The sequence below is a fragment of the Saccopteryx bilineata genome, chromosome 8, assembly GCF_036850765.1.
Source record: "Saccopteryx bilineata isolate mSacBil1 chromosome 8, mSacBil1_pri_phased_curated, whole genome shotgun sequence".
In the NCBI taxonomy this organism is placed as follows: domain Eukaryota; kingdom Metazoa; phylum Chordata; class Mammalia; order Chiroptera; family Emballonuridae; genus Saccopteryx; species Saccopteryx bilineata.
This window is the reverse complement of record NC_089497.1, coordinates 56,534,860-56,556,532: the sequence shown is the minus strand read 5'-3', so window position 1 is coordinate 56,556,532 and position 21,673 is coordinate 56,534,860. Positions and strand designations below refer to the sequence as shown.

Genomic DNA, 21,673 nt, shown 5'->3' with positions numbered 1-21,673 from the left:
TTCTATAGTTAAATTATTGCCTGGGGGAAGATGAATGCAAGAAAGGGTGATAAAACACATACTCTAAGACTGAAGGATACATTGGGACTCAGTGATCTGAAAGAACCTGGCAGTCACCTTGAGGTTTTTTTATTTTTTTAATTTATTATTATTATTTTTTTTGTATTTTTCTGAAATTGGAAACGGGGAGACAGACAGACTCCCATATGCGCCTGACCGGGATCCACCCGGCATGGCCACCAGGGGGCGATGCTCTGCCCATCTGGGGCGTTGCTCTGTTGCAACCAGAGCCATTCTAGCACCTGAGGCAGAGGCCATGGAGCCATCCTCAGCGCCCGGGTCAACTTTGTTCCAATGGAGCCTTGGCTGTGGGAAGGGAAGAGAGAGACAGAGAGGAAGGAGAGGGGGAGGGGAGGAGAAGCAATTGGGTGCTTCTCCTGTGTGACTTGGCCGGGAATCGAACCTGGGACTCCTGCACGCCAGGCCGACGCTCTACCACTGAGCGAACCGGCCAGGGCTCAATTCCTCTGCTTTCCAACAAATATGTTAAAATATACTTACTAAAATGAAATATATCCAGAATTGGAATTTTTGTTGTTAAAGATTTTGTTGATTTCACAGAGAGAGGATGGGGGGTGGAGCAAGAAGTATCAACTCATAGTTTTTGTTTGTTTTTTTTGTTTTCTTTTTTTATTGATTTTAATTTATTATCAACTCATAGTTGCTTCACTAGTTGTTCATTGATTGCTTGTCGTGCCTTGACCAGGGAAGCCCAGGGTTTTGAATTGATGATCTCACTGTTCTAGGTCTACGTTTTAACCACTGCGTACCACAGGCCAGGCTTTTTTTTTTTTCTTTCTTCCTTTTCATTTTTGAGAGGCCTACCATTCATAATAATATATCCATGTTTTTAAGTAGTAGCTTTATAATAATGATACGCAAGCCTGACTTGGGTTGCTGGGTGGATCCCGGTTGGGGCCCACATGGGAGTATGCCTCACTATCTCCTCTCACACACAAAAAAGAAAAAATAGAATAATACATGGGATAACAAAATACAGGGGTGGGGAAAGTAGGTTATGTCAATGTAAAAAAGCTTCCAAACCTGTAAGAATTTTTAATGAGTTTATTTGAGCCAAATTGTCGACAGTTGCTGGGAAGCAAAGTCTCAAGGGATTGAGAAAGTACTCCAGAAAATGGTGGTTTTATCTCATCTTTTTTTTTTTTTTTTTTTTTTTTCATTTTTAGAGAGGAGAGGGAGAGACAGAGAGAGAGAAGGGGGGGGGCTGGAAGCATCAACTCCCATATGTGCCTTGACCAGGCAAGCCCAGGGTTTCGAACCGGCGACCTCAGCATTTCCAGGTCTACACTGCACCACCACAGTTCAGGCTTATCTCTTATCTTATACAGAGACCTAAGGGGGTTATGTGAAGTTGATTAGATTGATGATAGATTAGAGCAGTGGTAGTCAACCTGGTCCCTACCACCCACTAGTGGGCGTTCCAGCTTTCATGGTGGGTGGTAGCGGAGCAACCAAAGTATAAATAAAAAGATAGATTTAACTATAGTAAGTTGTTTTATAAAGATTTATTCTGCCAAACTTAGCAAAAATCCGACATAAAGGACTTGGTAAGTAATTATTATTATATGCTGTAACTTGCTGTAACTCTGCTTTATACATTTTATAAAGTAAAGTTACTTCCCTACTTTATAAATCACCATTACTGTAGAACCAGTGAGCGGTTAGAAAATTTTACTAACAGAGATACAAAAGTGGGCGTTAGGTATAAAATGGTTGACTACCCCTGGATTAGAGAGATGGAAGAAAGCAAGGCAGAGAAATCTGTGGGATTGGATAAAAGGTGCTGAAACTTCTTTTACATAGGCAGGAATAAGATAGTTCATAGTTAATTAACATGGTAACAGTAACAATGAGGGAATTAATGGGTTATGCCCTGGTGGGACACTTGCCCTGAGGGCGGGGCAGGAAAAGATTACCTGCATGTTATCAGGTGCAATATTGTAGTTGCAAAATTGTAGATGTAGATGACAGGCTAGAGTTAAGGTAAGCATTGACCTTTGTTAGAGAAAAGTACCTCCCTAAGACATAACTACCCGCCATGAACTGCTTTTAGTGAGAAAGTTTTCATTTTAGACCATCTTGTGTGGTTACTTTAGGTCTCTGAGTCTGTAAGGCCATCATGCAGGCTTTTCTTGAGCTTGTCCCATTCAGCATGTGGTCCCTTTTTTAACAGTATGGTAAAAAACTTATGAGACTACAACAAGTAAATATGGTATTTATTGGTATGCCCTTAAGTTCCCAAATTAAATTACTTCTACATATAAAACTAACTTTTTTTATTTTTAAGTGAAAAGAGAGGAGATAGATAGAGACAGACCCTCATGCACCCTGACAGGGATCTATCCGGCCACCCCCAGCTGAGGCTGATGCTCCAATCAGCCGAGCTATCCTCAGCATCTGGGGCCAACATTCCAACTGATTGATTGAGCTACTGGCTGCGTGCGGGAGGAGAAGAGGGAGAGGAAGGGGAAGAGAAGCAGATAGTCACTTCTTATGTGTGCCCTGACTGGGTATAGAACCTGGGATTTCCATACACTGGGCCAACGCTCTATCCACTGAACCAGCTGGCCAGGGCCTGGAGTGTATAGAATTTAAATGGGAGCATAATTTCTGAGAAATTTTGTTGTGGATTCTGAATTAGTCCAATTAGCATTTTATTATAAAATTATTTTAATAATGTTTTTTATATTTTTTCTGTTAAAGAACAATTTCTGTGAGGAAAAAGCCTTGGCTTCTCCCATGAATTCCAGGAAATCTGATCCAGTCAGAAGCAAGTTACAAACGAAAAGTAGAAACAAACAAACAAATACTGGAGATATTCAAAAGTAAGTGAATATGGCTATTTATCAATTATTTATTGACCACTTACTGTGTGCCAGTGCTTTTTGTTCGTAAAGTCCACTGACTACCAAAATTTGGTTCATGCACTCTGCATAAAAACCCTCCAGATGGTCTGAGATTGATGTAAAGTGAAAAGAAGAGAGCTACTCACTAGTTTAGATTCCTGGCTTGCATGAAGAGAGCTATGAAGTATTTTTTTTTTTCTTTTTAAATCTTGATTGTTTAGGGTTTCCACGATGTCCCCATTTTCTCAAAATGAACCAGTTGGATTTTTTTCCTCCTTGGTTTAGATAAAAGGTCATCCTCATGGGAGGAATTTATAATTTGGCATCTAGGTCATTCATTCATCCGCCCTCCTTTTGCCAATTTATGCATTACGTCCTCTCTGCTATACAAAAAGCATGGAGTAATGGTTTAGCTTCCCTACAACGCCCTTCCTGCAGCAGGTAGAATTGATGACTTTATGAGGATATAAGCATTCCAATGGTAATTCATAGTTGGAAAAGTTTAATAACCACAATCTAGACTTTAAACATATAAAGACTTTTCGTTCAACTGGTTAAATATGTGCAGGTACTTTGCTTCTTTCCAGAATTCATAGGAGTGTGTGTCTGTGTGTGTGTGTGTGTGTGACAGAGAGAGGGACAGATTGGCACAGACAGATGGGAAGGAAGAGAGATGAGAAGCATCAATTCTTCATTGCGGCTCCTTAGTTGTTCATTGATTGCTTTTTCATATGGGCCTTGACCCGGCCTCCAGCAGAGTGAGTGACCCCTTGTTCAAGCCAGTGACCTTTGGGCCCAAGCCAGCAACCATGGGGTCATGTCTATGATCCCATGCTCAAGCCAGCAACTCTGCACTCAAGCTTGTGAGCCCATACTCAAGCCGGTGGGTGACCTTGGGGTTTTGAACCTGGGTCCTCTGTATCCCAGTCCGATGTTCTATTCACTGTGCCACCACCTGGTCAGGCCCAGCACCATTTATTAAAGAGGCTTTCTTTTCTTGACATCTTTTTTTTTTTTTTTTGAGGCAGAGAGAGGGACAGATAGAGACAGACAGGAAGGGAGAGAAATGAGAAACATCAATTCTTCATTGCAGCACCTTAGCTGTTCATTGATTGCTTTCTTATATGTGCCTTGACTGGGAAGCTACAGCAGACCGAGTGACCCCTTGCTCAAGCCAGTGACCTTGCGCTCAATCTGGTGAGCCTTGCTCAAACCAGATGAGCCCACACTCAAACTGGTGACCTCAGGGTTTCGAACCTGGGTCCTCCATGTCCCAGTCTGACGCTCTCTCCTCTGTGCCACCGTCTGGTCAAGCAAGGCTTTTTTTATTTTGTGTTTTTGGCTCCTTTGTCAAAGATATTTGCCCATATATATATATTATGTGTGTGGGGGAGGGGGTTGTTGTCTTTTTTTTTTAAGATTTTATTTATTGATTTTAGAGAAAAGGAGGGAGGAGCAAGAAGCAGTTGCCCTGACTAGGCAAGCCTGGGGTTTCGAACTGTTGACTTCAGCATTTCAAGTCAGCACTTTATCCACCTGGTTCTTACCAGGTTTTATTTCTGGGCTCTCAATTCTGTTCATTGGTCTGTATATCTGTTTTTCTGACAATACCATGCTATTTTGATTATTGTGGCTCTGTAGTATTACTTGAAGTCAGATAGTGTGATGCCTCTGGCTTTGTTTTTTTGTTGTTGTTGTTGTTTTTCCCCTCTGGCTTTGTTCTTATTGCTCAGGGTTGCTTTGGCTATTTGGGGTCTTTCCTGATTCTGTACAAATCTGATGGGGTTTTTTTGTTCTATTTCTTTTTTAAAAATTACAAGGAGATTTTAATGGGGATTGCATTAAATCTGTATATTGCTTTGGGTATTATGACCATTCAAACTGGGTTTATTCTTCCAATCCAAGACCGTGAAACATCTTTCCATTTCATTGTGTCCTTTTTCAGTTTCTTTTAATAATGCTTTGTCGTTTTCAGCATATAGGTCCTTCATATCCTTTGTAAGTTTATTCCTAAGTAATTTTTTTGTTGTTGCAATTGTGAAAGGACTTATTTTTTTCAATTCATTTTCTGAGGTTTCATTATTGGCATATAAGAAAGTGGACTTTTGTATATTGGTTTTGTATCCTGTGACTTGACTGTATTTGTTTATTGTTTCTAATAGTTTTTTGGTGCAGTCTTTGGGTTTTTTCTATATACAGAATCACATCATCTGCAAAAAGTGATACCTTTACTTTTTCTTTCCCTGTATGTATGCCTTTTATTTCTTTCTCTTGCCTGATTACTCTGGCTAGGACATACAGAGCTATGTTAAATAAGAATGATGAGCCTGACCAGGTGGTGGCGCAGTGGATAGAGCATCGGACTGGGATGCAGAAGGACCCAAGTTCGAGACCCGAGATCGCCAACTTGAGCGCGGGCTCATCTGGCTTGAGCAAAAAGCTCACCAGCTTGGACCCAAGGTCGCTGGCTCCAGCAAGGGGTTACTCAGTCTGCTGAAGGCCCGTGGTCAAGGCACATATGAGAAAGCAATCAATGAACAACTAAGAAGTCGCAACACGCAACGAAAAACTAATGATTGATGCTTCTCATCTCTCTCCATTCCTGTCTGTCTGTCCCTGTCTATCTCTGCCTCTGTAGAAAAAAAAATAAAAAATGATGAAAGTCAGCATTTTTGCCTTTTCTGATTCTAAATCAGTGTTCTGATTTTAGAAGAAAAGCTTTCAGTTTTTACCATTGAGTATGATACTTGCTGATGATTGTCATTTATGGTCTTTATTATGTTGAGGTACTTTACTTCTGTACCTATTTTATTGAGTGTTTTAATAATACGTGGTTGTTGTATCTCACAGAATGCATTTTCTGCATCTATTGATAGAATCATGATTTTTGTTTTGTTAATGTGCTGTATCACGTTGATCAATTTGCGAATGTTGAATCATCCTTGTGCTTCTGGAATAAATTCCACTTGATAGTGATGTATTATAATATATTTTATATTTTTTTATTATATTGTTGCATATGATTTGCTACTGTTTTGTTTAGGATTGAGATATTGGTCTGTAGGGGTTATTTTGTTTGTTTTGTTTGGTGTTTTTGAGTTATTCTTACCAGGTTTTGGTATAAGGATAATGTTGGCCTCATAAAATGTGTTAGAAAGACTTTGAGAAGAATAGGTAACAGTTCTTCTTTGAGGGTTTGGTAGAATTCACTAGTGAAGCCATCTTGTTCTGGACTTTTATTTTGGGGGAGTTTTTTTTTTTTTACAGAGACAGAGAGTCAGAGAGAGGGATAGATAGGGACAGATAGACAGGAATGGAGAGATGAGAAGCATCAATAATTAGTTTTTCGTTGCGACATCTTAGTTGTTCATTGATTGCTTTCTCATATGTGCCTTGACCTTGGGGCTGCAGCAGACCAAGTAACCCCTTGCTCGAGCCAGCGACCTTGGGTCCAAGCTGGTGAGCTTTGCTCAAACCAGATGAGCCTGCACTCAAGCTGGCGACCTCAGGGTCTCAAACCTGGGTCCTCTGCATCCCAGTCTGATGCTCTATCCACTGTGCCACCACCTAGTCAGGTGGTTACCATTATGTTATTGAGAAAAAAGTACACTAGTCCTTTATCTTGTCAATGCCTCTACTCTCCATTCTCCGTTGCTAATTCAGACTTTTATCCCCTCCCTTTTTATGCTTTTGTTGTCAGATTATAATCTATTTTTGTTTATATTGTAAGTTTGTTGGAGCTTTCACTTGTAGTTTTGTGGGGTTTTTTGTTCTTTATATCAGGTAGGATAACCCCCCTTGAATGTTTTCTGGTGATAAATTCCTTCAGCTTTTGTTATTTAAGATTTTATTTATTTTAGAGAGAAGAGGGAGGGAGGGAGAAAGTGGGAGGTGGGAGGGAGCAGGAAGCATCAACTCCCCTATGTGCCTTGACCAGGCAAGCCCAGGGTTTCAAACCAGTGACCTCAGTATTCCAGGTTGACGGGTTATCCACTGCACCACCACAGGTCCCCTCTGAAGGTCCGGGACCCGGCAGGAGTCGCATCAACCATGCAGAGACCAGAGTGTAGGAAAGAAGATTTATTGCAAACACCTGGGTGTAGGTGGGCTGAGTCTCATAAGAGTCGGTCCCGAGCAGGGGTGAGATGGTTCATTTTATACTCTGCTACCTCCTTCTGGCAATTTCTGTTGATGCTGGTTACCAGGCCTCCGGCCTGGGTTTGTGGTCTTCTGTTTTGGTTCTTGCCTCTATTGGTAACGGGTCTGTTTTGGTTCCTGCCTCCATTGGTAATGGGATCCTTCTGCTGTTTCACCTCCTGCCTCCATTGGTAACGGGCTCATGTGGTAACAGGTTCCTGATTGGTCAAGTAAAAGGTTAAGTACGGTTCATCGTGTACTGACTGAGGAAGGGCTGGGAGGAGGCAGTTTTAAGCCCTGAGGGTAGGGTACATTTTGCCCTAACATTCTTGTCTTATTGGTTATAATAAAGAAAGAAAGAGGGAAAGAGGGTGCAGTTTCTCTTTTGCTACTTCCTGCGGGTCATAGGACATTACAGACAACCAGAAGAAAAGAACTTTAAACCTGTTGTGACATTGGCTGGTATCCTTCTTGAGTCTGCATAAGGACAAACTGGCCTATGGTTGATTTATTAGTGCTCTTATCCTATTCATTAGGAGTCGTGTATAAATAACTGTAGGTTGCAGGGTCTGAAGAGGAGAAGCACAAAAACAGAATGTGTGACCTATTAAGAGTAGAAGCTAAACGAGCTTGGGTAGTGCTGCTTGTAGGAATTTAGAGAGTCAATGTGCCCTGTTACACCTGGTGGCTCCGGGCTCTAGGCCAGCAGGTACAAGAGTGGGCTGAAGACAGTGGGGATAATTGAAGGTCTGTACTTGAAACTCTGCTGTTGGTACTCCTGTCAGCTTCACCCACCCCCACATAGATCATAGGCAGCCTGGCATTAATTCTCAGCTGAAAATCCAGATAGCTAAGGGAACAAATGACCTGGGGAAAGCCAAGGCTTCTGGATGAAGTAGTCTTCCCAGAGGAAGGCACTCCTTTGGCACAGGGCACCCAAAGCCTGAGCACAGGTTCACCCTGGAGCAAGCGAGCCAGCCAACCAAGGCATTCTGCCCTACACACAGGGGTCAGTCAGCATCTACTGAAGTGACAGAGTTAAGGGGAAGAGACCAACTTTTAATAATAGCAGAGGAAATCCACACCAGTTCCTCAATCCTTCTCTCTAAAATATAAATAGACCAAGGATTACCCGGCACATAGGGAAATCAGCTGCAAGAAAAAGAAGAGCTGAGAAAAACACAGAGGCATATAGTATAGAGAAAGGAAGCAGTACGTTTAGGGTTTCCCCCTGTTTAGTTAGTGGTGTTAAGGGTTGTCTCCCAATGAGAGATGTTCACAGGAGTATCATAACTGCAGCAACAAATGGAATGCTTTAGGGAATTTATGTAATAAATGTACAGGGGAAGGCATCTGAAGGAGTCTTCAGGGTGGCCATGAGGATGAAGGAAGTTGGTATGAAGTACGGCCTATGGAACATGAATTCATACAGAAGGACTAATGGAGCTTTACTGTTAGAAGTGTAAGGTATTTTCCACCGAGGAAGAAAGAATTCTGGACGTAGCCACCAAGTGTGGACAAGTAAAAGGTTTATTTAGAGCGCTCCCGGGCGAGGTTCACTGGTCCACAGGACCGGGGCCAGGGAAGTCGCGCAGCTTCTTCTGCCCAGGGGGTAATTTATAGCATTGATAGGGTGGTGGTGGGTGGCGAAATTTCATTGGCTGACAGACAGTTGTTCTTTTTCAGAATGCTCCTGGGCCATTTCTTTTGGTGGTCATGGGTGTGGGTCGTTCCAGCCAAAGTCCCCAGACCTGGTTTTCCATGTGACTGACTTTCCCCCATTGCCAACTGACTTCACAATAAGCGGAGAGAGAGGGGGGCGTCCCCATATGAGGGGGTTTACAAGCTTGGGGGACACTGGGAAGGATTTCTCCTGGTGAGTGTCTGGCTCCTGAAAGAGGCAGAGTGGGTGAGTGGAACTCTCTGTCCCTAAGCTGGAAAAGGACAAGGTGGCTGTACCTTGGACAAGATATCTCAGCCTGTTAACGGGGTGGGACAGAAGGGGAGAAGTAAAAAAGGCATGTGTGAAAGTGAGGGATCCCAGCATGCATTATAGAAGTGTGGTCGACATGGGTTGGGAAATTTGGCCATCAGTCCCCACAACAGAGACCACAGACTGTTGGAGGAGACCTTTGTACTCCGGTAAGGCAGAGTAGTTTGCCCCAGTATCTATAAGGAAAGAAATGGGCTTACCTGTCACCATCAAGTTTGCCCAAGGTTCATAAGATGTGATGATTGTCAGGGTGTTTGTCCTCAGGCACCTTTAGTCTTTAGCGGCCAGGCCTGTCAGCTCTGGAAAGAAGGGGCCAACCAGCCTGGGAAGGAATGGGGTCTTATCTAGAGAGGTCAGATTACAGTCTGACTTCCACTGCAAAAGGGACAAGGCTTTGGGGGCTGGTCTGGATTAAGGCACTTGTTGGGCCAGTAATCTTCATTGCAACATTTAACTCTTTGAGTAGTATGAACATTCATGTACGTCCTCGTGCCTCCTGACCATTAGGAGTACAATCATAACAAATATTTTTATTTTAAAAATGGGTAAGGCGCCTGACCGGGCAGTGGCACAGTGGATAGAGCGTTGGACTGGGATGTGGAGGACCCAGGTTCGAGACCCCGAGGTCGCCAGCTTGAGTGCGGGCTCATCTGGTTTGAGTAAAAAAAGCTCACTAGCTTGGATCCAAGGTCGCTGGCTTGAGCAAGGGGTTATACTTGGTCTGCTAAAGCCCACGGTCAAGGCACATATGAAAAAGCAATCAATGAACAACTAAGATGTCGCAATGAAAAACTGATGATTGATGCTTCTCATCTCTTTCCGTTCCTGCCTGTCTGTCCCTATCTGTCCCTCTCTCTGACTCTCTCTCTGTCTCTGTAAAAAGAAAAAAGGAAAAAAAAAATGTGTGAGGCAACATTTAAAAAAGGCTTATTTCCATAAATTGGTTATCAAACAAACATGATTTTAAGTTAATAAAACTGTAACTGCAACTAATTTTATTTTTTGAAAGAAAACTCACTCCCAGGGGTCAGCAAGCATGAAAAAACTCACTACTCAAAGGGTTAAAGTAAGCACCTGGCGTGGTGTTAATGGGATGATTTTTGCTTTTAGGAGCACTCTTGGTGCTCCAGTATTGGGTCTGTGGGCCCTTGATGGCAGAGGCCAGCAAGCATTGATATTCAGCTACCTTCTGTTTCTTTGCCTTCTCATCTCAGTTATTAAAGACCTTAAAGGCCAGGTTTAAAAGGTCTTCTTGGGACGTTTGAGGGCTGTCTTCCAGCCTGTGCAGCTTGTGCCCTATGTTGGGTCCTGATTGGGAGATGAAATTTATGTTAAGTACTAGAAAAATTTGGGAAGGAGAGCAGGAGTCACAGAGTGAGGGTCATGATCTGAGTGCAAAGAAGGCTGGGATGTAGGGGACCTCAGACCATTTCTCCTCTCATCTGCAAAAGTTGTCAAGGTCAGTAAGAATGTTTAAATCAAAAGTCCCATTCTCTGGCCAGTGGGACCCATTGTACAGCTTATACTGTGGCCAAGCTGTATTGCTTAGACCAGAGGTCTTGGGCCAACCCAAGAGTCTGTAGGATTTTTAAGGAGATAGCCCAAGGGTGTAGTTCAGGGAATAGCAGATAGAGCATTCCCCATGGTGAGGAGAGTCTAAGCCTCTTCCCTTCCTTAAACAGAGCACCTTACTCAGGAAAAGGGCATCCCCGTTCCTAAAGTAGGTGCGGAGGATAGTGCAACTCATCTGATAGGGCTTGCTCTGACCAGCACTGGATTTCCCGAGTCACTGGGAGTGATGGGGGACCTGGTCCTGGTTAAAAGACAGAGCAGCCCGACAGAAGGAGTAGGGAAAAGAAAGACTCACCCCGTGAATGAGTGACTGCTGTTGTTGATGGGGTGCAGGCAGACAAGAGGGAGTGACAAGTCCCAGTATCCGGAAGTTGAAGATCTTCCTGCCTGGTCCAAAGGAGACCTGGAAGGAGTCTGGAGCCCTGCAGTAACGACCCGATCCACTACCATAGGTCTCCCAGGTTTCTGCACCAAATGAAAGGTCCAGGACCCGGCAGGAGCCACATCAACCACGCAGAGGCCAAAGTGTAGGAAAGATTTATTGCAAACACCTGGGTGCAGGTGGGCTGAGTCTCTTAAGAGTCGGTCCTGAGCAGGGGTGAGATGGTTCATTTTATACTCTGCTGCCTCCTTCTGGCAATTTCTGTTGATGCTGGTTACCAGGCCCCTGGCCTGGGCTTGTGGTCTTCTGTTTCGGTTCTTGCCTCCATTGGTAACGGGTCTGTTTTGGTTCCTGCCTCCTGTGGTAACGGGCTCCTGTTTGGTCAACTTAAAGTTAAGTACAGTTCATCACATACTGACTACGGAAGGGTTGGGAGAGGGCAGTTTTAAGCCCTGAGGATACATTTTGCCCTAACACCCTCTCAGCTTTTGTGTATCTGTAAAAGTTTTTATTTTTCTTGGTATTTAAACTTTGATGGATACAGTGTCCTTGTTTGGTAATTCTTCTCTTTCAGTACTTTGAATGTTTCGGTCCACTCTCTTCTGGTTTGAAGAGTTTCTGCTGAAAAGTTCGATGATAATCAGATGGGCTTTCCTTTAATAAGATATGTTGTGTTCTTCCTTTCCCTAGCTGCCTTGAGGATTCTTTCTTTGTTATTGATTTTTTTAAAACTTTATATGAATTCTTGATGATTCCTCTTTTCTTAATTTTTATTAATTTTAATTTATTGTGTTTACATGGATTCAAGTGTCCCATTGAATATAAATAACACCCTCACCCTCTACCTATTTGTCATTGATTTTTTTTTTTTGTATTTTTCTGAAGCTGGAAACGGGGAGAGACAGTCAGACAGACTCCCGCATGCGCCCGACCGGGATCCACCCGGCACGCCCACCAGGGGGCGACGCTCTGCCGTGACCAGAGCCACTCTAGCGCCTGGGGCAGAGGCCAAGGAGCCATCCCCAGTGCCCGGGCCATCTTTGCTCCAATGGAGCCTCGGCTGCGGGAGGGGAAGAGAGAGACAGAGAGGAAGGAGAGGGGGGAGGGGTGGAGAAGCAGATGGGCTCCTCTCCTGTGTGCCCTGTCCGGGAATCGAACCCGGGACTTCTGCACGCCAGGCCGACTCTCTACCGCTGAGCCAACTGGCCAGGGCCTTGTCATTGATTTTTAACAGTTTTATTACAATGAGCTTTGGAGAAGGTCTATTTGAGTTGAGGTAACTGGGCATTGTTTGCTTTTTGGATTTGAGGATCTAACTTTTTATGTAGGCTTGGGAATTTCTCATCAATTACTTGTTTGAATAGTCTCTTCATTCCCTTCTCCCCCTCTTCTTTCTTTCAGTTTTTTAAAATTCTTGAGTCTTCCTCCTCTTCTCTCTCTCACATCTCTGGTTGCCTGTCTTCAACGTCGCTGATTCTTTCCTCTAGCCAGTTCTATTAGCTAAACTTGTTAGTTCAGTTTTCAATTCTATGTTGAGTTTTTTATCTCCAGAATTTCTGTTTTGTTCTTTTAACTTTTTATTTATTGATTTTAGTGAGAGAGGAAAGGAGAGAGAGAGAGAGAGACAGGAACATTGAGCTATTCCTGTATGTCTCCTGACCAGGGATTGAACCGGCAACCTCTGTGCTTTGGGACGATGCTCTAACCAACTGATCTATCCAGCTAGAGCTCTGTTTGGTTCTTTTTAAAAGTTTCAGTCTCTTTGGTGAAGTACTCATTTTGTTCATTAATCTGTTTTCTGAGTGCATTAAATTGCCCATCAGAGTTTTCTCGTATCATTGAGTATTTTCAGAACTTCAATTTTTAATTCTCTGTCATTTAATTCCCAAGTTTCCATTTGATTGAGATTGCTTTCTGGAGATTTTCCATTTTCTTTCTGAACTGTGTCTCTTTATTGGTTATTCATGGTATTCAGTGGACTCCTTTGTCTAGTAGGCATTTGTGAGTGGCACTTTCTTAGTAATTAGTTCCAAGAGATTTCTCTATTATTTTCCAGTAGGTGGTGATGGATTACAGGTTTTAACACTGAAATTTCCTGGCTGACTGGGAGCTGTGATGCTGCAGCCATGATGATGAGGGCGTTATCAGTTTTCTTTGTTCTTCCTCCTGGCAATGGCAATCTCAGGCCTTAGTGTGTTCTTTCCTGTATTCTACAGACCATGGACCAGACAGAGAGTACCCCTATTCTTCAGGGGAAATCGTGATTTTGCAGAGTTAGTTCTAGGTTATGCTACCACTACTCTCTGTACCCTACTCGGAGGGAGGCGGGATCTGGGAAATTGGGGGCCCTTCAGGGCTTTGTACTTCCCTTTCTCTGTGACAAGACCACAGGAACACTGGCAGTGCCCAGGGTTTTTTGTCTTCTGTCCCCACACTCAGTCACTGCTCTTGTTTAGCACTCCTCAAAGTGTTCCCCATCTCTTCATTCCTCCCAGCAGAAGAAAACCCTGATACGCTGGGTTTCTCCTCTTTCTGGGGCCCCACCTAAGTGCAAGTACTTGGCTGTGGGGCTACGTTCCTTTTTCTTTTCTTTTTTCTTTTCTTTTCTTTCTTTCATTCATTCATTCAATGTTTGTTTTATTGACTTTAGGGAGAGCAAGAGATACAGAAACATCAGTCTGTTCCTGAGTGTGTCCTGGTCAGGAATCAAACCTGCAACCCATGTGCTTCCAGACAATGCTCTAACATCTGGCCCAGCTGTGGGACTATGTTCTTATCTTTTGCCTCCACCCCCTTCCTGTCACTCCCTACCCAACTTTAGCTATTCCAATAGGCTGATCTTTCAGACAAGCCTACGACCCCAGCTGGGGTTCCTTTGCTGAGTAATAAATAGCTGCTCAAATTGTTGAAATTTCAAGGGGGGGAGATCAAGGGTATCTTTCACTCCACCATTGCTCTGATGTAACTAATTCTGAATGCACTTTAAAATGGTTAATTTTATATTATGACTCTTAGCTCAAATTTAAAATGATTGCCCTGGCTTGATAGCTCAGTTGTTTGGAGTGTCATCTTGAAGCACTGAGGTTGCTGGTTCGATCCCTGGTCAGAGCACATACAGGAACAGATAGATATTCCTGTGTCTCACCTGCTCTCTCCCTTTCTCTCTATAAAATCAATAAAATAAACATTTAAAAAAGATATTCTTGCCTGACCTGGTGGTGGCGCAGTGGATAGAGCATCGGACTGGGATGCGGAAGGACCCAGGTTCGAGACCCCGAGGTCGCCAGCTTGAATGCGGGCTCATCTGGTTTGAGCGAGGCTCACCAGCTTGGACCCAAGGTCGCTGGCTCCAGCAAGGGGTTGCTCAGCCTGCTGAAGGCCCGCGGCCAAGGCACATGTGAGAAAGCAATCAATGAACAACTAAGGTGTTGCAACGCACAATGAAAAACTAATGATTGATGCTTCTCATCTCTCTGTTACTGTCTGTCTATCCCTCTCTCTGACTCACTCTCTGTCTCTGTAAAAAATAAATAAATAAATAATTTTAAAAAAGATATTCTCTTTAAAAAAATATAATGATTAATAAAAAGATTAATAAAGTATTTGAAAATTAGAAAAACTAAGTAATTCATTGGTTAAACAATCTTTAAAAATTTATTTATAAGCCCTGGCCGGTTGGCTCAGCGGTAGAGCGTCGGCCTAGCGTGCGGAGGACCCGGGTTCGATTCCCGGCCAGGGCACACAGGAGAAGCGCCCATTTGCTTCTCCACCCCTCCGCCGCGCCTTCCTCTCTGTCTCTCTCTTCCCCTCCCGCAGCCGAGGCTCCACTGGAGCAAAGATGGCCCGGGCGCTGGGGATGGCTCTGTGGCCTCTGCCTCAGGCGCTAGAGTGGCTCTGGTCGCAACATGGCTACGCCCAGGATGGGCAGAGCGTCGCCCCATGGTGGGCGTGCCGGGTGGATCCCGGTCGGGTGCATGCGGGAGTCTGTCTGACTGTCTCTCCCTGTTTCCAGCTTCAGAAAAATGCAAAAAAAAATTTATTTATACTGAACAAGAAGAAAAAACTGTTCACCCGTTTCTCTAACACATCCCCCCAACCCGCTGCCCCCACCTGTGACAACCGCCAATCTGTTTTCTGTATCTGTGAGTATGAGATGGGTTTCTTTTCCTTGAGATTCCACATATGAGAGAGATCAAAGGGTATTTTGTTTTTCTATGACTTATTTCACTTAACATAATGCCCTCAGGGTCCATCCATGTTATTGTAAATGGCAAGATGTCATTTTTTTTTAATGGCTTTAAGTTTATACTGAGTAAATATATGTTATTTGCACAGGGATAGAAAGACAAAATAATTGAGGCAACATAATAGCATAAACACCACAGTTTATCAAGTCTTTATGCTAGCTTTAGTGTTTTTAAAATTCTTTGTTATTCCTCTCTTCAAAAGATGGAACCTCATTTCTCTCCTCTTAAATGTATTGAGTATTGAGTATTCAAATAGAATTATCGGCCTCACCTGTGGTGGCGCAGTGGATGTAGTGTGGACCTGGAATGCTGAGGTCGTGGATTCAAAATCCTGCACTTGCCTGGTCAAGGCACATGTGGGCGTTGATGCTTCCTGCTCCTTCAGCCTCTCTTTCTCTCTCTATCTCTCTCTCTTTCTCTCTTTCTCCTCCTCCTTTCTCTCTTTCTCTCCCTCTCTAAAAATGAATTAAAATTTATAAAAATAATAGAATTATCAGATGGGACATTGCATACTTCAGAGACTAAGTTCTAAGAGGCACTGTGACTTTAATTTTATGGAAATTAAAATGATAGGTCATTTTTCATTACATACAAATACTAAATCATGTTGCACACCTGAAACAAAATACAATGTTGTATGTCCCTATACCTCAGTAAAAACAACAAAATTACAGTGAACTAGCATTTCATGCTCACCCTATTGGAAAAAATTAAACTTTCTAACAATACTGAGTGTTGTAGAGTATAAGGAATTCTTTTTTTTTTTTTTTTAAAGACAGATTGTGAGTCAGAGAGAGGGATAGACAGGGACAGACAGACAGGAACGGAGAGAGATGAGAAGCATCAATCATTAGTTTTTCATTGCGCATTGCAACACCTTAGTTGTTCATTGATTGCTTTCTCATATGTGCCTTGACCGCGGGCCTTCAGCAGACCGAGTAACCCCTTGCTGGAGCCAGCGACCTTGGGTTCAAGCTGGTGGGCTTTTTTTTGCTCAAACCAGATGAGCCTGCACTCAAGCTAGCAACTTTGGGGTCTCGAACCTGGTCCTCTGCATCCCAGTCCAACGATCTATCCACTGCGCCACTGCCTGGTCAGGCTAGTATAAGGAATTCTTAACAAGCCTGTGGGGGGGGGAGTATAAAATGTTGATACTGTGTAACTCTGGAGTATGGATACTAAAGAAACCTCAGAAAACAAGTATAGGAATGTTCCCAGCAAGACTATTCATAATAGTAAAGATGAGAAGCACCCATATTCCAACAGTAGAACAAAATTCTAGGTAAAGAAAGCATATTTGATTCAGGAAAATGTTGGGTGAAGAAAACGAGTAGTGGAAGAATACAGTAATATGATTTCATATACATATGTTTCAAAGTCATGTAGTGTTAAGTAATAAGGTGTTTAGGGATACAGGTGTGTGGCAAAACTATTTTTGAACGCAAGAGATAACTCAGGATAGTCATCTGTGAGGTGAGAGACAAAGAGGAGGCCCCATAGGGAGTTTTAAATCAGTGATTCCTCCCATTAAGCAAGGTGGTAATTATAAGGATTTTGTGATCATGTAAATTTTAAAAACTATTTTTTAAGGTCTTGTTTGGGTAGCTCAGTTGGTTAGTACATTGTCCCATGATGCTGAGGTTGCTGGTGAGGGTACATATAAGAATCAACCTATTACAGCATAAATAAGTAGAACACCGAATTGATGTTTCTCTTTCTCTCTCTTTCTTAACCCTCTCTTTTCTCTCTCTAGGTCTCTCTGTAAGAATCAATATATACTTTTTCTTAAAACTTTAAGTTTAGCATACATATATTAAAGAAAACCAATCTTGAGTGTACTTTTTGGTGAATTTTTACTTTTTTTTTTTTTTACAGAGAGAGAGAGATAGGTAGGGATAGACAGGAACGGAGAAAGATGAGAAGCATCAGTCATCAGTTTTTTGTTGTCACACCTTAGTTGTTCATTGATTGCTTTCTCATATGTGCCTTGACCGTGGGCCTTCAGCAGACCGAGTAACCCCTTGTTCAAGCCAGCGACCTTGGGTCCAAGCTGGTGAGCTTTGCTCAAATCAGATGAGCCCTCGCTCAAGCTGGCGACCTCGGGGTCTCAAACCTGGGTCCTCCGTGACCCAGTCTGACGCTCTATCCACTGCACCACCGCCTGGTCAGGCAAATTTTTACATTTGTATAAATGATCCTTTAAATTTATGATACAGAATATTTCCAAAAGGTTGACTGATGCCCTTCCCCAGTCAATATTTCTCTTCCTGTAACCATGATACACAGGAGTGGGCAAAAGGTTTACAGTTGTGAGTGATATTCTTTTTTAAGTTAATAAAGCTATTGTAATAACCGTAACCTGCGTGCCTTTTTCATACCAACAACTGGAAACCTACTTTTGCTCACCCCTGTATTGTGATTCTTACATGTAATTTGCAACTCTTATCTCATGAAATAAGAACCACTTGTTCTCATGAGGTAGAATGATATATACCCTCTTAGAAATATCTTTATACACCCTGCTGGTTGGCTTAGCAGTAGAGCATCAGCCTGGTGTGTGGATGTCCTGGGTTCAATTCCTGGTAAGGGCACACAGGAGAAGCGATCCTCTGCTTCTCCACCCCTCCCCTTCTCATCTCTCTCTCTCTCTCTCTCTCTCTCTCTTTCTCTCTCTCTTTCTCCTCCTCCTCCTCCTCCCCTGCAGCCATGGCTCCATTGAAGCAAGTTGGCCCCAGGCGCCGAGAATGGCTCCATGGCCTCTGCCTCAGGCACTAAAAAAATTTGTTTCAATGGGCAAGAGCCCCAGATGGGCAGAGCATTGCTCCTAGTGGGCTCTCCTGGTGGATCCTGGTTGGGTGTATACGGGAGTCTGTCTGCCTCCTCTCACTAAATTAAAAAAAAATAGTGTGTACTATATAGAAATACACATTTTAAAAAATTGGTTATGTATAAGGAAGCTAAAAGGAATGGAAAGAGATGATGACATATATTTCCTATATTTTTGCTTAGTTTTTTAGAACGAGCATGTATTTTATATATTATTTATTACAAGTAAAGAATATCTGGGAGAGTTCATAAGTCTTCACTGATTAAGTTGGATCAGTATCTGATCACTGTTTTGATCTTTGCTTATATGTTTCAAAATACGTGTACTAGTTATTGGTGCTTTGGGCATAATGGAAATTAACAGTTGTACATATTATTTGCATTCAGACTTTTTTTTCCTTTAATTATCATAAAAATGAAAGCTCTCTGCTCTTTGAAAATCACCCAAAGTTACCATGACTTAAAGATACCCAACATTTTGGGAGATTTCTGCCATTTTTAAGCATAGCTGTGTACATGTTTTGATTTCTTACAATTTTAAAAATATATCTACCAACCTGACCTGTGATGGCTCAGTGGATAAAGTGTCAAACTAGAATGCTAAAGTCACTGGTTGAAAACCCCAGGCTTGCCTGGTCAAGGCACGTACGAGAAGCAACTGCTATCAGTATTTTCAGTGGTAAACAGCCTATTAAAGATGTTTAGAAATTTAGAGGTAGGATGTTATGCTAATATGTTGATATATCTGTTTGTCTCTAAATATATAGTTGATATAAAATGTGTATATAACAAAAATCTCTATACCAGAATGGTAGAGAATCTAATGGATATTTCCATGATAAAAAAAATAGAATTTCTGGCATTAAAACCAAAAAACTCAACATATCCTTTCTCCAGATTTAAAATGTCATTTCTAGTACTTTTGGTAAGACTATATACAGTGTTGGTTGTTTTGATGCTTAACTACCTTTTGAAATTTTTTGAGAATTAAGAAATGTTTAGTTTAGCTTTGTCCTGGCTGGTTAGCTAAGTCAGAATGTTGTCCCAAAACGCCAAGGTTGTGGGTTCGGTCCCCTGTCAGGGCACATGTGGGAAGCAGCCAGCGAGTATAACTAAGTGGAACAGCAAATGAATGATTCTTTTTTCCTCCCTCCCTTGCTTCCTTTCTCTGTCTTCCTAAAGTTAGTAAAAGTTTAGCTTTGACTTTCACTTCCTTTTATGCTGTTTTTCCCTGAAATACTCAGTTTTTTTTTTTTTTCTAAGAGAGAAGAATTAACTCATTGTTCCACTTAGTTGTGCACCCGTTGATTGTTTTTCATACGTGTCCTGACTGGAGATCAAACCACTGACCTTGGAATCAAATGGTGCCCTCGGGATTAAGCTGGCATCCTAGGGATTAAGCCAGCAACCTTGGCACTTCAGGAAGATGCTCTATTCATTTTGCCACTGGCTAGGGCAGTACTCATCCTTTTAAGTTTTGCTCTGGATTTAGACCAAAATACCCGAGACAAGGAGACAGGCCATGTTCTTTCTGATAACTCAACCAAGCAACCGGACAACCTTCAGTATCAATAGCTAGAGGTTTTATTATATTGCGTACATACCACTTAACTTTCAAAGCATTCAAACTTTGGTACTTTTATTTTAAGGTATTTGTCACCTAAATCTCAATTTGGGTCAGCATCAAAGTCTGAAGTTGTACAAGAAGGCAAGAAAAACTCCATGTCTAAGGTATGTGGATCCTAAAAGTGTTCTTAGTTTGACACATTTTCTAATGCTATAGATTGCTAATACTTGTAGGTTCCTAACTTTTTTTTTAAGTCACTATAGTAAATGGACACCATTTCTTAGTCATCTAGATTGGGAGTCAGTAAGCAAACTTTTCCTCTAAAGGGCCAGATAGTAAATATTTTAGGCTTTGCAGCCGGTATGGTCCCAGTCACAACAATTCAGTTATGCTGTTTTTGTGTGAAAGCATCGATAGACAATATGTAAATGAGCTTGCCTTTGTTTTAGTAAAACTATTTACAAAAACAGCAGCCTGAATTTGGCTCATGGGCCAGAGTTTGAGGATCCCTGTTCCAGATAATCAGACTCACAAAACTTGAATAGGCTACCCCTGCTACCAACTTCACTTTAAAAGATTATAGAATGGGAAACAAAGCATGCTAGTAGGGCAACATGAGGTATATCATTCAGTAAGAGTCCTAATTGGAGAGCTCTTAAGTGATGCCCTGGAAATGATACCACTCAGATGACTATGGTAACCACCATGTGGTTCATGCACCATGAGAGTCAGTTATTTATTATAACAATCCATGGTTGTAATGTCCAGGGGTCCTCATAAGAAACATAGACAGTCAAAAGAATTGTAATTCACTTACAGAAGCCCCAAGCTTTGACTTCCTGCTAGATGTCTGTCCATCACTAACAGTTCTCTTAGTATAAATGCAGTTCACCAATAAATGTCATTTTTACCATAAACTATGTGGCCTAGTAACACAGGTAACATTCTACCTCTATAAGGTTTCCAAGTAAATTGAACTAGAAAGGTGAGCTGACACCAAGGTTTGTTTCCTACATAAAAGATTTGTTAACCCTTTACTCACAGGTTCCCTTTTTCATTTTATTTTATTTTTTGGATTTTTCCGAAGTTAGAAGCAAGAAGGCAGTCAGACTCCTGCATGTGCCCAACCAGGATCCACCAGGCATGCCCACCAGGGGGTGATGCTCTGCCCATCTGGGGCATTGCTCCGTTGACACTGGAGCCATTCTAGTGCCTGAGGCAGAGGCCATGGAGCCATCCTCAGTGCCCAGGCCAACTTTGCTCCAATGGAGCCTTGGCTGCAGGAGGGAAAGAGAGAGATAGAGAAAAAGGAGAAGGGGAAGGGTGGAGGTGGAGAAGCAGATTCCTGTGTGCCCTGGCCAGGAATCGAACTTGGGATTTCCACATGCTGGGCTGACGTTCTACCTCTGAGCCAACCAGCCAGGGCCACAGGTCCCCTTTTTATTTTCAATTCAGATAGGTGGTTTTTATGAACATTTACTAATTGCCAGTTAATGTATGTATTTTCTTTAAATTTTTATCACAGCCTACAACTCTATGATATAGATATTCTTCTTTTGCCCATTTTACAGTTGAGAAAACTGAGGCACACAGAGATTAGAGACTTGCCCAAAGTCCCTTAAGGAAAGGTAATAGAAGAAGGATTCAAGTTTAGATAGTCTGGTTGGTACTGGAACTGGGGATTGATGGCAGAGGTATTGTAGGGCAGGGATGGTTTTTTCTACTTGGTTCATATTCACAGCAAAACAAGGGAGAATTTGTCCATTTCAGGCCACGTTGGTTATAAGAAATACTAACAGGAATGATAAATGGAAAACAAAGGTAAAAGAACAAGATGACGCCAACAAGGAGTAATTTTTGGTCTGAGGCAAATTCTCATTGAAGACTTCTTCTTATTGATTTCCCATGGTCAATGCTAATCCTAGGTCTTAACTTACCTAAAACCTGTAAGTGAGAAGAAGGATTATACTGGCTAAAGCAAGGGTTCTCAACCGAAGGTCTATGGTTAGAATCCAGAGAGTA

General features: G+C 42.3%; 1 protein-coding gene and 1 long non-coding RNA gene across 2 annotated transcripts in view; one reads left to right on the top strand and one right to left on the bottom strand.

The window, feature by feature from the left end:
* Positions 1–21,673, top strand: part of RNF168 (ring finger protein 168) — a 45,610-nt gene that overhangs the window by 12,595 nt on the left and 11,342 nt on the right. Inside the window, exons 6-7 of the mRNA XM_066240917.1 lie at positions 2,785–2,906; positions 19,734–19,815. Coding sequence (XP_066097014.1) covers positions 2,785–2,906; positions 19,734–19,815 — 204 coding nt within the window. The remainder of the gene's footprint in view (positions 1–2,784; positions 2,907–19,733; positions 19,816–21,673) is intronic.
* On the bottom strand, positions 6,860–11,326 carry LOC136311963 (uncharacterized). Its single transcript, XR_010726856.1, has 3 exons — positions 10,925–11,326; positions 9,258–9,379; positions 6,860–7,282 (listed from the first exon to the last, which is right to left on the bottom strand). It is a non-coding gene; the product is annotated as an uncharacterized lncRNA (long non-coding RNA).